General features: G+C 36.0%; 1 protein-coding gene across 1 annotated transcript; it reads left to right on the top strand.

The window, feature by feature from the left end:
• Positions 1–145: 145 nt before the first annotated feature.
• Positions 146–12,836, top strand: LOC118804393 (NLR family CARD domain-containing protein 3-like). The gene is made up of 12 exons (XM_036564900.1): positions 146–433; positions 837–941; positions 1,512–1,616; positions 2,336–2,446; positions 2,772–2,882; positions 3,523–3,583; positions 5,240–5,444; positions 6,829–8,629; positions 9,612–9,785; positions 10,847–11,020; positions 11,854–12,027; positions 12,226–12,836. The coding sequence occupies exons 1-12, from the start codon at positions 396–398 to the stop codon at positions 12,230–12,232; spliced, it is 3,066 nt and encodes a 1,021-aa protein (XP_036420793.1). The 5' UTR covers positions 146–395; the 3' UTR covers positions 12,233–12,836.
• The last annotated feature ends 4,105 nt before the right edge of the window (positions 12,837–16,941 follow it).

Below are 16,941 nucleotides of genomic sequence, written 5' to 3'. Positions count from 1 at the left end.
TGCAAATTCCTTCTGATAAAGAAAACAAGGGAAAACATCTTTTCCTGGCAGTCTGGCTTACTATAAGTTAAAGATATGCAGATAAGCCAGAAAAGCAGGAAGTGCAGGTTAAAGCTACACTAGCACACTAAAAGACACGCCAGAGTAAGAGCTGAACCTGAGCTGAAGGAAGCACGCTTAGAAGATATATTCTCTTTATATTCTTTCTTATTTTATATTCAGCAAGAAATTATATAGTGCTGTCAGTGAGGATAGTGGGACAGAAAGGACCAATCATGTCGTAAACCTCTGTGCAAAGCCAGATTCAAGACACTTGCCTTTTTTCAGTAATTATTCTATTTACATAGGAATATAGTTTACATGCTTGAAGAAGAGTAATAACCTCAAAAAGAACTATGTTTGAAGAACTGGACGATTCTTGGGAAGCTGAGAGGTAAGATGACTGAGAGAACAAGTATGAAGTTATTTTCTGTAAATATAAACAAATGCAAGTGTATGAAATTGTCAGCATGTTGTGGCTGTTGGAAAAAAAAACCTTTGATCTCCATTTTAATGTTTCAGTTTTTGATATAAATTGATAATACCAGTTGTCCTTTAAGTGCATTTATGATTTCATTACAATTGAACCAACAGAAATGACACAAAATATCACTCTTGTTAAATTAACTTATATTGAAGGTTAAGAAAGTTTTTTTTTCCCTTTCTCCCATAAAGTTTCTTTTCTTCTGATAGCTACAATGTGTTAGTGTAGAAATGCATAAATGTGCAATCAGATCATGTTTCAGCTTAAACATTAAATTTCAACACATTGTGTGGAATGCCTGGTTTGTGTTTAGTTCAGAGGAACCAGACATCCCTGGATCCTACTGTATGTTTATGAAGAGTGAGGACTCTATGGAAAATCCACCACAGTTCAGGCATGGTTTACATCCCACACTGGGGTAAGTAGTTAACCTCTTGATCTCTGGAGGTGTCCTTAAAATTATGTTAAACCATGCACCATTTAACTAATATTTTGAGCAGACAAGCAATTTAACAGGGATATTAATAAAGACACAGTTAAAGTAATCGACATGAGAGATGATAAAGGCGTTAGCCAGCATAACTGCATCATTACTGCTGAGTAGAGGGCAGTGTGCAACATTGAGCAAGTGACTAGACTTGCTGGCTTAGCCTTTGTTTGATTTCAGTTCTGTCTCACTGACAGGTAGCAGTTTTTGTCTGTAAACACAAGTTACACAGGGGGTGTGCCCCAGGGATCTGTCCTCGGTCCTGTCCTGTTATGCTGATCACATACACATTTATAGTAGCACTACTTCTTTGACACATGATTTAAAGTAATTGTCTCAGATTTAAAGCACAAAAAAATCTTGAAACCAAATACAGATATAGTTTTGATAAAACAGTGATGATATATTCTTTGTAGTTGAGTTATAAATAAGATCACCATGCTTACTATTCACTGTGTATATGATGTTTCAACATTGCCAATAATCTGGACCCACTTTTAGTCCGATTCACACTGAGAGATCTCCAGAGCCCAGCTGTGTGTCCATGAAGAGTGATTTCTCTAGGGAACTTCCTCTATATTTCAGAGACTCTAACACTAAGATGAGGTAAGAACAGCTTAATGCAAAAAGAAATCAAATCTGTTTGTGCAGATTAGCCTGCATTTTATAACCTTTTGTGATTATAGACTGTATGTTGGTAGGAAACGGATACACTTTTTCAGTAACACATTTTCCAGCTTTGACGTCAACACGACATCGCATCTATGTCAGGTGATGATTTTTTACATCAGGTTGTTTCATGACACTTTCTGGGGTGAAATGACAGACTCTGTAGCTCAGTGTATGTCACAGTGACATGATGCTGATAATATGACACAGCCTTCCAAAGTCCAACTGAACAAAAGGCAACACTTTCTGTGGCAGTTAGATGAGTTTTGTTTTAATATTTATAAGATTTAAACTGTCATTTCATCAAAATAACATCACTGTGATATACACTATGCTACAAACTCAGTTATTATAATGTCATATATCACTTCAAGTGTCACAACGCAACCTAATGTAAGAAAAAAACTGATGCCAACTGTCATAGGTGTAAACCGTGTATCTCCAAAATGGTACCTTTACAGGAGAAGGCAAAAACTGACTTAAACTTCAATGGAAGTTAATGTAATGATATTTTATGGCGAGACTGAGATACATGGTTTTGATAATACAGTGATGATATCTTCTTTCTAATTGAGTTATAAATTACATCACTATGCTTACTATATTACTATGTATATAACATTTCAACATCGCCAATAATCTGGACCTGCTTTTAGTCCGATTCACACAGAGCGATCAGAGTCTTCAGAGCCCAGCTGTGTGTCCATGAAGAGTGATTTCTCTAGGGAACTTCCTATATATTTCAGAGACTCTTACACAAAGATGAGGTAAGAATCTTAACCTAATCTAAGCAAAAGCTGTGTTTTGTCAACTTGACACCACAGTTTAAAAAGTTGTCACCTTTAAAAAACCATGTATCTCCAAAATGGTAACTTTACAGGAGAAGACAACAACTGACTTAACCTTCAATGGAGGTTAATGTAACAACATTTTATTGCAAGTGATTCTGGACCCTTTATACATGGTATAGATACATGGTTCAAAAAGTGATGATATATTCTGCGTTGTTCAATTATGAATAAGATCACTATGCTTACTATTCACTCTGAATATGACGTTTCAACATTACCAATAATCTGGACCTGCTTTTAGTCTGATTCCCACAGAAAGATCAGAGTCTCCAGAGCCCAGCTGTGTGTCCATGAAGAGTGATTTCTCTAGGGAACTTCCTCTATATTTCAGAGGTTTTTACACTAAGCAGAGGTAAGAATAGCTTCAAGCAAAAAGAAATATCTGCATAATATAATGCATGTCTTAACCTTCAGTGATTATTGCCTTTATGTTGGCAGGTTCAACTTTTCTATCCTGCTTTGTGTTTTTTGTCACCATACTTGTGTTAAATGTGGAAGAGGAAACATTTCTCAGTAAACTCATTGCAGCAACTGCAGCGTTCACATGGCTACATGACACCTACCTAAGGCCTTCATGACAACTGACATACACCTACATAAATACTTATAAACAAGTTGACATAACATCTAAAAGTAGTAAACATTTTGTGTGCCTCTTAGATAAAATGAGTTTAATATTTATAAGATATAGGTTATGTCATATCACCAGCATTATGTTACTGTGACATACAAAGTCAGTTGTTATAACATGCTATGCCATTTCACCAAAAAAGTGCCGTGACAACCCAATGTCAGAAAAAACTTATGTCAAATTGACATCAAAGTTTACAAAACCAGCCTTTATGGCAGACCAAGCCTGTTGGAGTAGGTCTTTATAAATGTTTTTTGCAGTATTATGTTAGTTGTCAAGACAAGCTAATGAAGGTGTCATGTAGCCTTATGAACACTGCTCTACAGTACAATGTCACCTTCATTGCTATGTGTCTTGACAGTGAAAAGCAGGACAAAGCTTTCAACAGTGAAATAATCAACCACTTGGACTCTGTTTTCATGGTGAGTGGTGGACAGAATAAGAAAAAAACTGAAAAAAGGATACTTTGTTCATTCATGCTTCATATCTGAATCAGAATCAGAATCAAGCTTTATTGGCCAGGAATGCTTACACATACAAGGAATTTGGTTTTGGTAACAGGAGCCCACAGTGTACAGTATCAAACATTTACATGTAGTGAATAAAATAAAATAAATATAAAATAAATTAAAATACAATAAGATAAGTACAAAAAAATAAAATAAAGATAAAATAAAACATGCATTCCTACCATCACTCACTCATACACACACACACAGTCATACCTGTAACCTTTATAGAGATATATATACCAATATAGAGGTGTTGGAAGCACACAGCAGCATGTTTGGGCAGCGAGGCAGTTTTTGTTGTTTTGACTTTGTGCTCCACTACATTTAGAATGAAATACTGACCGAAGTTACGGTCAGCTTTATTTCAAGGGCATTTACATCTATATTATATATATATATATATATATATATATATATATGATATCAAATGTGTATTATGTGTATATATCCATTGAACACTTTATTCAGTACCCCTACCTTGTATCTGCACTCATTGTCAATTTTATCAACTCCACTTTCCATACATGTGCACTTTGTAATTACAGACTGAGAAAATGGAGGAGAATGTAGATACAAGGTAGTACCTAATAAAGTGCTCAGTGAGTGTATACCTTATAGTTTCACTGCACATTTTAGAGAACCTTAAATAATAGAGCAATTCAGTCCTCAGTTGTTTTTTGGTCAACTGTCCAATCACTTACTGTTGGCCACTGGTCTTCTGAAATAGGGGGACTACACATACACAGGGCTATATTACTATATATAGATGTAAAAGACCTTGACTCGATCTACTCTAACTCCACACATAAATGCATTCTTTCACAGCAGCTATTGCAATATTGGCCAAGCTTTACAGAACATTCAGTGTAATGAGAAATTTGTAGTGGGTGACTTGGTTTTGGTCAGAATACACAAACCATTGGTGCATTATTAGTATTTGTTTCAAAAGATATTTATTTTCTGTGCGTCTGAAAGGTGACCCTGTTCATTCAGTTCAGATGTAGTTTGTTGTCATGCAAACATAAGCATGGTGGCATATTTGTCATTGTTTCCAACCTAACTAGTTTTGATTAACAGCACAGTCAACTCAATATTATGCAACAAATATAAACACATAAGTTTTATCTATCTATCTATCTATCTATCTATCTATCTATCTATCTATCTCTCTCTCTCTCTCTATATATATATATATATATATGTATATATATATATATATATATATATATATATATAGACAGATAGATAGATAGATAGATAGATAGATAGATATATAGTTACTGTGCAAAGAAAAACAAGTATATCCAAGATAGCAACTTCAAAGAAGAGGGCAAAAAGTTCTTTACTTTTGAGGTAAGTTAATGTAAAATACTTTTATGTCAAGTAAATGTGGAACATTTCTTTTGGTCCATTAAATATGAAATGTTCACATAATGTAAAGTGCAGACAGAGATTATATGAGCTTTTGTTCCAACAGCAGCTATATATACATACAAGGAATGTATATATATATGTTTATATTTATATATACACATTTCTACATTAAATATATATTTCTTTTTTTAGGATGTAGAGCACAAAGTCATCTCACTGGTGAAGACTGAGCTGAAGAGGTTCAAAAAGGTACTATGTTCACATTACTCAGCATGCTCCAAGGAAGAAAAGAAGGATGAGGAAGATCAAAGCACTTTCAGAGAGGGTGCTCTGAAAATCACACTGCACGTCCTGAACAGCATGAACCAGACAGGCCTCGCTAAGATACTCCAGACAAGTAAGAAAGCCTTTTTTTCTCTTACTGGCTCTTACTGGGTAAGGTATTTGTTTTTGAATTGTTTGCTTGAGGGTTCACTAGGCAACTGGTTCCACTAGATAGACCTGCTTAAAAGTGTGCAGCTAAAAACAGTGGAGTTCATGACCAAAGAGAAAATGATGGCACAACTACAGAGATGTAATGAACAAGACAGATAACTGTTCTCCAAGAGAAAGTATAAGGAAATCACACATGGGTGTGCAAAATCATAGAGATGGATGTGCTGCACGGCGATGGCTTTTGAGAGCTACTGAGATAGACTGAGCTAAAGCTGCCCCAGTCATGGCAGCATTACTAACTAGTAATGAGTGAAGGTAAATTTAGAGCTTTACAATATAGCCCAACATTATACATTGTACTCATTTCATCAGCTTTTTAGTTTTTGCTCATTTTACACATGTACAAATGTATGTATTGTTTTCTCAAGAGCAAATTAAATATGCAAATGTGCCAGATATGCACTTTGTTTCCTGCTCTGATCTTGTGACTATGCGTCTATGTGTCTTATCACCTTACATTTATGTAAATGTTTGATAATTATGTAACTGTGCATAATGTCAAGTTTTATGCTTCAATTATTTTCTGATTTATCTGAAATATAGAGACTTTAAAAATGGAAATGCCCCTAATTTTTGCCTAAATATAAAGAAGTATAAACTTACAGTTAACTAATTAATTTTGAATTGTAGAAACTAAAAAATTCAGGGACTTTGACTTAAAGTGTGCTCAATTACCAAAACAGAAGATGCACATGCGCCATTGTATTGCTTGCTGAAACACCAATAGAGGGGAAAAAATACTCAGAGCAACTTTTGCCCTTAATTTCTCCACCCAAAAAACTTTTGGCAACTTAGTATTTGTATCATAGTACAAAAAAAGTTTAATTTAGGTAGGTGTAATGTGATTTTCATTTTCAATTACTTTAATGACAAATCAGAAACCTTTAAGACAGATGCATAGTTGCTAATATGGTACTGTAATACATGTAACCAATAGTTTGAAAGATCATACAAGCTTTAGTGTGGAGATACAGAGGGCATTAGTTCCAGTAGAACTTTTTTCCCTTCATATTTTCAGCAAACCATTAAAAGACCCACATACACTTCTTTGTCAACTTTCATGGTTTTGGTAATGAAACACTGAAGAATAATCCCTGAAAAACATATGCATTTATAAACAGTTAAAAACTGATGCCTTGTTAAAGGGATGCCAATAATTATACAGTTAACTGTAATTTGATGTCATTTGAATACTGGTTTTGGACATATAGTGTATAATAATGCTTTTTCCTTTTTACTTCACATCATTTATTCACTCATTCTGTTCATATTACTCTGTTCATCAGAACTGGCCCCTGTATGTCAGAAAAATTTCAAAATAAAACTGAAGACAAAATATAAGAGACTTAATGAAGGAATCGTAATGCAGGGACACTCAAAGCTTATCAGTGACATCTACACAGAGCTTTACATCACAGCTGGCGAGAGTGGGGAGGTGAATAACGAACATGAGGTGAGACAGATTGAGACAGCGTTTAGGAGACTAGCTACGCAGGACACTGCGATTAAATGCCATGACATCTTTAAAGGCCTACCTGGAGAAGACGAACTCATCAGAACTGTGCTGACTAAAGGTGTAGCCGGAATCGGGAAGACCGTTTCCGTGCATAAGTTCATTCTGGATTGGGCTGATGGAAAAGCGAATCAGGACATCCAATTCATATTTCCTCTTCCTTTCCGAGAGCTGAATTTGCTGAAGGAGAAGAAGCTCAGCCTGATGGGCCTCCTGCATCACTTTTTCACTGAAACAAAAGAATTCGGATCACTGGACTGTGCTGATTACAAAGTCCTATTCATCTTTGACGGCCTGGATGAGTGCCGGCTTCCTCTGGACTTCCAGAAGAACGAGAGCTTGTGCAGTGCCACAGAGGCAACATCGCTGGATGTTCTGCTGACAAACCTCATTAAGGGCAATCTGCTTCCCTCCGCCCTCCTCTGGATAACTTCACGGCCAGCAGCAGCCAATCAGATCCCTCCTGAATGTGTTGACCAGGTAACTGAGGTACGAGGGTTTAACGACCACCAGAAAGAAGAGTATTTCCGGAAGAGGATCAGTGACCAGAGCCTGGCCAAAAGAATCATCACACACATAAAGTCCTCAAGAAGTCTCTACATCATGTGCCACTTGCCTGTGTTCTGTTGGATTTCAGCCACTGTTCTGGAAAGATTACTGAATGAAGAAGAAATGCAAGAGATCCCCAAGACTCTCACGCAAATGTTCACCCATTTCCTGATCTTTGAGACCAAACAGAAAAATCTGAAATACCATGGAAAATATGAGACGGATCCTCAGCAGGCCAGAGAGACGATCCTCGCACTGGGAAAGCTAGCTTTTCAGGAGCTGGCGAAAGGCAATCTGATCTTTTACGAAGATGACCTGACAGAATGCGGCATCAATGTGAAAGAACTGGCCGTGTACTCAGGAGTTTGCACCCAAGTCTTCAGAGAAGAGTTCGGTCTCTTCATGGGGAAGGTGTACTGCTTTGTGCATCTCAGCATTCAGGAGTTCCTGGCTGCTTTATACGTGTTTCTCAGTTTCAGTATCCACAGAGAAAACCCTCCTGGTGTCAAGGTACAGCAAACTTCTGATCTCGCTGATCTCCTCTATGAGAAAACACAGACAGATTTGCTCAAGAGAGCTGTGGACAAAGCCATAAATAGCGAGAATGGACACCTGGATCTTTTTGTTCGCTTCCTTCTGGGCCTTTCAGTGAAGTCCAATCAGACTCTTTTGCAAGGCCTGCAGTCACCATTAAGAAGCAGCTCCCACAGCAGTGAAGAAGTAGCCCAGCACATCAAGAAGAAGATCAGGGAGAAGCCTGCTCCAGAGAAATCCATCAATCTCTTCTACTGTTTAAACGAACTCAATGACCTTTCTCTAATGCAGGAAGTCCAGAAATATGTGCACAGCAAAGATCATCATAGTCTCTCTGAAGTTAGACTCACTCCTGTTCAGTGGTCAGCTCTGGTGTTTGCGTTGCTGAACTCAGAGAAGGAGCTGGATGAGTTTAAACTCAGTAAATATGGCAAATCAGACGAATACGTTCTGAGGCTGCAGCCAGTGATCAAAGCATCCAGAAAGGCAGAGTAAGTGTTGTTTTTTCTTCAATATCTTAAAAAGCTACAATTTATTACAGAGCACTGTGACATCAATTGCTATGTTTTTTGTTGTTGTTTTGTTTTGATGTAAGCTAATCACCTATGATTCCATCAACTGTGCATTTGCAAGTGATAAAATGAAAATGCGTCAAAAAAGTTTGCAATTTTTTTATGCCCAGTGATGGGCAGTGATGCTTCATGCACTGTTAGAAATTAAGGTACTTTTGTCGCATTAGTTTTGGTTTACCATTTAAAAAAAGTTGAGTTCAGCTATTCCTCTCTGCCATTTGTGTTTATTGTATGAGGCGGACCAGGGTAATCTGTCACATGACCCTAAATTTATGCATTAATGTGTCTTTTTTCCCCAGAAAAAAAAAAATGTTTCCAGTGTAGGTTTTCCACTGGAAAATGTTTAATTGACGTTCATAAAATCTTACTGACAAATTTCATCCCTGTAGCCTACACTGTTAGAAATAAAGATACTGTGCAGGTACATTTTTTCATTCATCAGGGTACAAACCATGTAAATGTTCCCTCAAATGTTTTAAGGTCCAATTTTTTACCTTAAATATTTTTTTTCCAGGTGAAACCTTTGTACCTTGTACCTTTTCATAACCTAATGTTTTAAAACAGAACAATAAAATAAAAAGCCTGGAGACGAGACGGGGTGTGTGGAGTCAATACAACTTAGAAAATAAAATTTCAATGGATTATGGTACAATTATGTTCCCTGACTAAAGGTACTGAGATGTACCCTTGAGGGTACCACCCCAGTGACAAGAGGGGGACTGCCCCAGTGACAGTTTAGTACCTTTAATTCTGAGAGTGTACATCGACAAAGTTTTTGAAGCATTAAAGCATTTTTTGTAAAAAAAAAAAAAGTATTTTTTTTGGAAATATAGCTAATGTGAAGTCAGAGACTGACAGCTATAGATGTGATCTGCAGTAATTTAAATGACTATGTCATCAGGCTGTGCAATGGCGATCTTACAGAAAAAAGTTGTATAGCACTGGCCTCAGCTCTTGGATCAAGCACCTCAAGCCTGAGAGAGCTGAACATGAGTAAAAACTGCCTGCATGATTCAGGAGTGAAGAAGCTGTGTTTTGGACTGATGAATCCACACTGTAAACTGGAGACGCTGAAGTAAGATCCCTATTTCAGATTTAGCTTAACCACTGATTCTGTTGTCAGCGATTATGTGGCCAACAGAGCTCCGGAAAACACCACACAAATAACTTGTGAACACATATCAAAATGACAGTCTTGTTAGACTGCCTGTTGTAGTTTAAGATCATCCCAAAAATAAATGCATTTTAAATCGCTGATATGCTTAAATGGGGACTGACTCACGACTCAACTCGCCCTTAAATGACTCTTAATTCTGACTCATGAAATTTCAGTCTGAGAAAAAATACTCAAACACAAGTGATTCAATTCGGACCTGCTAATGTGGTAAATGAACAAAACTTTTCTTTTCCAGATGTACATGTGTAATTCTACCTGTCAGTTTTGTTACGGTCATGCACAATAATTACTATAATGCCGTTTTCTCACAGCTTACAGTAGCGCCAGATTTCATACAGCTTCAAATAATGAGTCTCTTAATATTAAAAAAACCCTTTTTTGTAAATGCAGTTTTTAAAGGAAAGAGGCTAAACAGCTTGAAACTGTTGGCTACCATGTTTAAATTGCAAGTATACTAGGTTGCACACCAGCCATCACAGCTAGTTTCTAGTAACTCACAGCTCACATTCTCTTAAAACTTACTAAAGTTTCAGCTGGATATGTTTAGAGTTGTTTTATCTCTTTCCTTTGAACACCATATTTTCTGGGTGTAGCGCTTCAGGTCTGTCCTTCAGTCTGAAGGCTGTTCTATAATGAAATACTATTCAAGAATCATCATTTTAAAGAGTGCAGTCAAGCATATTATAACAGAAGAACACTTTGTGGTTTGCTATATAGAACCATTTTCAAAAAGGTTCTATATAGAACCATAAACACATTCTTCATCGATTTTAAGAACCATTTGACCATGCAAGGAACACTTTAAGCATGCAAATGGTCCTTTGAGTGTTCGTGGTTCTATATAGAACCTCTGTCTTTACTAAGGAACCCTTGAAGAACCATCTTTTTAAGAGTGTAGACTCCATAGATGGTTACCACTGTTTTAGAGATTTTCAGCTGATATTGTTTTTCTTCACCAGGTTAATTGATTGTGAACTCACAAGGAAGAGTTGTGTGTATCTTGCCTCTGTTCTCATGTCGAAGTCCTCGAATCTGAAAGAACTGGCCCTGAGCTGCAACGAGCTGTGTGATCCAGGAGTTAAGCTGCTCACTGATGCTCTGAGGAAACCGCAGTGTAAACTGGAGACGTTAAAGTGAGTGCAGGTCTTGGACAGTCTCACACTTCACATAAGTGTTGTTCTGTAATGACTTTCTGCCTTCAGTTGTGTGATACAGGGCACATTATGTCTACTAATAAGAACTGTACCTATTAGATCTATGCCTTCAATTTGAGTCATACACATCAAAACCTGGTATATGGCCCTGATATAGAGCAGCAGTTAATTTCCATTTCTAACAACTGACTGAAACCTGATTAGATTTCTGCTTGCAGTTGCAGTCAGTGACATATCTAGAAATTCCAGAAGGACTAGAATGATGTTTTTGTCTCACAAATTTTATAATAATAATATTAGTAAATCAAAATGATTTACTGACTCCTCTCTTAGTTCTTAATTATGTTAGTGGTTAGTCTGACCTGTTAGGACTTTAGTCCAGCTCCTGAAGGCCTAACCAATGGGAGAGCTAGCTTGATTGTGTCAACCTTTATACTGCAGGAAAAATCCTGAATACACCATTTCTAATGGTTGTTTCTAGATTTTCAACTGAAATTCAACAATTAAATAAGAGTTTCACTACAATACTTGCAGAGTTTATATACAATAAGCATGATGATTCTATTAAATGAACAGACCTCGAAGGCCCAGAAGGCCCTGAGCATTCCTCACAGGTATCACTCCTCCAATACTATAAACTGCTGTGTCTTCACTGTAAAACTACACCCAAACCTGTATAAAAAGCTCTCACAGGAAACTGTTTATTAACCTACAGAATTATATGTGTTTTTCCTTTTTTAAAATATGTTTGCCTCATAAGTTGGTAAGTTACCTCATGTAGGTAAAATGTATTTTTCTTTTTCTTTTCATAGCTTGTATAACTGCAAGGTCACAGACGAAGGCTGTGCTTATCTGGCGTCTGCTCTGAGGTCAAACACTTCATGCCTTAGGGAGCTGAATCTGGGCAGAAATGAACTTGGAGAATCAGAAACGCAGAAGCTCTCAGCTTTTCTGGAAGATCCAAGCCATAAACTGAAGAACCTACTGTGAGTTCATGATTATTCTGTTTTCGTATTTCCCAGTGATTTATTTTTCTCCACCAGGAAAGAAAACTGTAAAAACCTCTGAGATTAATTCTAATTAGCTGTAGCCATCTACAGTGCATGTATGTATCAAATGCTTAATACTGAGCTTTAAATGCCTTTGAAATGCTTGATCTTTCTGTCATGTTCTCTGTCTTGCAGCCTCTAGACGTGATACCAATCTCAGATGAAGACTTTGATCTGGCTGGAATACCGTTGAGATTTTGGTCGGATAAGGGACGACTTGTTTTACTCAGTATAATGCCAATACAAGGCCTGTTATGTTTGGGTAAATGGTCACTGAAGCAGCACTTACTGTACAATCATGCAACTATAAGCAAAAACAAGCCGGTCAAGATCATCCACAGGATATTGCAGTGATACTTTAAACACGGATTCAGTAAACGACGAGGGACAGAAGACATCATCTCAGATGTGAGATGGATTCTTGAAAAGAAAACAGAATATTAGAAGTACCTGGATGTCACAGAGTTAAAATAATTAATCACAAGTAATCACATTCTTTTGTGTAGCTAATCGTGTTAAATCACATCTCTCTTATTTGCTCAAATCTGACCCTTTTGCTACCATGTTACTGTAGGACAGCATTCATAAGCCTACATAACACTTACATAAACTCATCATGACAACTAACATAGATTTCAATAAACACTGATATTGGTTTATTCCAATAGATGTCATCTGTCATAAAGGCTGCTTTTGTCAACACCAATGTCAGGTGACATCGATTTTTTTTGTGTTTTGTTCATCCAGTCTGGCATGTCAGGCTATGTCACACTGTCAGCATTATGTCAAAGTGACACAGAGCAATCGTTATGACAAATGATGCCTATTGGAATATGTATTTATAAATGTTTATAGGCATATGTCAGTTGTCATGATGAGCTTATCTAAGGGTCATGTAGTCTTATGAGCCCTGCCGTAAAATGTGTTACTGATTTTTTTGCCCCTTAGTAAGTAGCTATCTGACTTCAGATTGAATACTTTTTTTATAATTATAGTTGCCATGAGTCAGTGCCGCATAATGATAATCAAACGTCAGTGAGAGGGTTATTTCTCCTCCTAAAAAAATCTAGCTGTTTTTTTGGTTCTGCTTTGACAGCACCAACACTACAAAACACTACAAAACTACAAATGTTCTGAAACATTCTCAGTATTCACAGGTATCATGCAATACATGCAGTAGACAAATAGCAGTGAGAAGTCAGGAATCGAACCCGTGTTCGACTCACTATATTCTCCTAACCTACATATTAGTAGCCTTTTGAAAAAAGCAAAACATTCCTCTTAGGTATTCCCGTATTTATGTATATTTGTACTTATTCTAATGCTATATAGGGTTTTTACTGCAAAAGCACACTTGCTGTCAGGACAAATTTTTAACAAGGCATTTTTAAACTGCCTAAGACTTTTTTACAGCACTATATGTACATGTAAAACATATCCATTTGCCATATTGGCAGAAACACTAATTCCTGATACAGGCCACTGGGAACAGAATATACTGTACAATTCATGATGACCTATTAGGTGTACCAGAAGGTATGTGCTATAAAGCATTAAGTCATGCATTGTACAATGTTCAGATTCCCTCCTTCTCTGTTTGCATGGTTGAACTGCACTTTGCATCATGTTAATGTGCATTTATTGCACTGTGTAACTGTTCACCTTTAACTAGAGGTTTCTCTTTTCTGATAATTGTTTTTGTACTATTACTGAAATCAATGGTGAACCATGACTATTAATGCTAGACATTCAGTTTGGGCTGTAAATGTCAAAATTTGGATAATGAGGGAAATCTCATCTACGATAATGGTCATTTCTGGCACCCCAATGGGATTCTAGTAGTATGTTAGCATTAAGCTATTGACGATTCATATGGCCATTTTTGCCTGGCTTAATTAACATGTTGGTGTCTTTTTAACACTGTGATATTTATTGTTTATTATATAAAATTTTCTCTGGTGTCTGAGCTGAGAGCCAATTTTAACATCTTAAAATTCAACTTTTAATTGTAGGATTTATATTTTAGCATGTATGTTTTAAATTCTCAGTTAAATAATTCAATGATAATAATAATTCAAGCCTTTTTCCAATTCATTATAATTACATTATAATTGACATGCTGAAATTCTAATTATTACAGCAAGCCATTTCAGCTATTTTTCTTTATCTCAGGAATTCAATTTACATATATAAATATTACATATTAAATATCAACTAGTATAGCAGTATAGCAGTTTTTCCTTGTAGAAAAATGAATTTGTGCTACTAAAGAAATTGGTACTATTATTATTTAAATGTGTAAATTGAATTCCATTGTAAAATCCATTGTAAAACAGTTTTTAAAGTATTATAAACTGCAGTAAAACAAATTCAAACATGTAATTAGAAGTTCAGCATGTTAATTTCCTCTTCACTTATTTGGATTACAAGCTGAATCTGCTGCGTGAAGAAAAGGCTGTCTTATATACGGTGCCAGAAAAATTAGCCAATCTGAAATTATGCTCAAGCAAGCCTTCCTTCTCCTCTGCATTCCTACAACGGCAGTGTGAAGGTTTGCCATGCAGCTCTGTCCAAACTGCTTTTAAATATATTAGTTAATCAGTTGAGTGTGTGTATGTGCATGTGGGACCAATCATTTTTGGACACATTGCAGAAAATATCATTCAATCCACATCAGCTTGCAACACTATTAGCTCTTAATGTCACGGTAACTGTGGCACTGCATTTTATGAATCTGTCCTTCTATGTTTTATTTGAAGCTAGTATCAGATATATTTATATTTATTTTACCTTGTAACATAGAGCTAATGCTGCTTCCCTCTCTAACAACTGACTACAACCTGGTTAAATTACCTTTTTTGCTGTCAGTGATATATGTAGGACCTCCAGAAGGCCTACTGCAAAGTGTTTTCACAAAATTGGTCCCGACACTGTAAATCAGAACATCAGTTCCTAATTATGTTAGTGGTTAGTTCTGGGAAAGCTCGCTTAGCTGTATCTAACCACTTACCAGAGGAACAAAAATATTCTGGTTGGATAATTTTCTGTTAAGAATTTAACCCTTTGGTTTCCTATCAAAACTTAACAATGAAATATGAGTGGTACTACAATACAAAATTAAAATATAGGTATGATGATTCTGTTCAATTCTATTGAATTAAAATGATTTTTTTTTTTTTCACATATTCGATAGGCTAGAAGGCCCTGAGGGTGGGGACACTGACTAAAAGGAAATACAGTCATGTATAAAGTTTGTCTCAATATGTCATAGTAGTACACCTGTATTGTACTTTCATGCCATGAATTTACATGCATATAGTTTGGCAAAGGAAATGTATTAAATTGCAATGTAATAAACTAATAAACTAAGCCTTACTTTTACTTGCTGAAGGCTATTCTGAGAGCATGGAAACTACATTTTAAACAGTTTATAAATTGGCATATTCATGCAATAAGACAGAAGAGGAGGTAGAGGCCTTAATAGTATGATGATCAGAAAAACTAAACAAGAGCTATCAGTATGAAATACCACAAAGTAAAAGAAGCAGTAGAGGGAATAGATCTGGGTTAGAGCTATGAAATTCAGCTGTTTCTATAGTGCGCCCAGACAGTTTAAAATCTGCTCAGCAGCAGGGCAGATAGTAACTCACTTTTTATCCAAAAGGGAGTGGGCAGTTAACCAAAGAAGGCAGTTAACCAAAGAAGAAAAAGACCCTGAGTGATCATGAGACAGTGTCTGAATTACTTTATTAATTCATGTGTTTTACCACTATTTAGTAAATGAAATTGTTCACCCTATATAGCACAGTACTAATGAGGACGTATAAACAAAATGAGCCAGAACTGTTTTATTTTGTCATATTTTATGTTTTATTTTGACATATTGCTCCTCAATATGTTAAATTCAGCAAATAAACAGTAACTGTGCATTAAAATGGGCAGAAGAGTGTGTCTGTAGAGCATGTGTAACTTATTTTCACTTAGAAAATCAACAAAACGTCATTTGATCAGGGGCACTAAACATTTGCATATGTCTGTACACCATACACACATCCGAATATATGTTTTTCTAACTACTACTACTACTACTACTACTACTAATAATAATAATAATAATAATAATAACAATAATTTGAAAATCTTGAAAATATCTTTTGCTCTTTACATTGTGTGTGATTATTGAACCAAAAGAAATGGCCCAAAATTACTTGGAAAAAAGTCTGGGTTACATTGACTTTAAAAGTAAAGTATGTTTTTTCCTTCTCCTGTAAAGTTGTCATTTTGGAGATATGCGGTTTCGTTCCAACAGCAGCGATATATATATATATATATATATATATATATATATATATATATATATATATAGTACAGATCAAGCCATTGTATGCATTTATATTCAATATTAAAGTAATTTCAGAAGCATATTTGCATCTTCTTCAAGTCTATGCAGGTGGCTCCTCATAAAAGCTATTGAAAGAAGTAGCATCACTGAGTCAGGAGGGAAAAATGAGTATGAATGAGTATAAATGCAAAATCAACATTCTAGATGATTCACTCCAGAAGACACGTCCTTCACCATGTTTTGGCTTTTGTGACTTTTTCACAAAGCCTATAAAACCTTTTATTAAAAGAACACTGTAAGTACCAAATTCATCAGAAACTGATGATGACTTTTTTGTTTTTCAAAACATCCGCAGTTACAACTTTTAACAGCAACTAGATGACAAACCGAGGGCTCGAGGCAATGGTGGATAGCAATGGTTTCTGAGCAGTGATTGGAGAGCTGAGAAAATAAGGCAGAGCTTGGTGGAAAGCGTAATGTTTTAATTGGCCATTATATAATAACAGCAC

Source organism: Colossoma macropomum, unplaced genomic scaffold, assembly GCF_904425465.1.
Source record: "Colossoma macropomum unplaced genomic scaffold, Colossoma_macropomum, whole genome shotgun sequence".
Classification (NCBI taxonomy): domain Eukaryota; kingdom Metazoa; phylum Chordata; class Actinopteri; order Characiformes; family Serrasalmidae; genus Colossoma; species Colossoma macropomum.
The sequence above is the reverse complement of the archived record's forward strand: the minus strand, read 5'-3'. Positions and strand labels throughout refer to the sequence as shown.

What these genes read in the sequence shown, in the direction of transcription:
- LOC118804393 (XM_036564900.1), top strand. Translation starts at nt 396, where the DNA reads ATGTTTGAAGAACTGGACGATTCTTGGGAAGCTGAGAG. An exon ending in ACTTGGACTCTGTTTTCATG is followed by an intron (nt 3,584 to 5,239) that starts GTGAGTGGTGGA and finishes TTCTTTTTTTAG; the next exon opens with GATGTAGAGCACAAAGTCAT. An exon ending in AAAGCATCCAGAAAGGCAGA is followed by an intron (nt 8,630 to 9,611) that starts GTAAGTGTTGTT and finishes CTATGTCATCAG; the next exon opens with GCTGTGCAATGGCGATCTTA.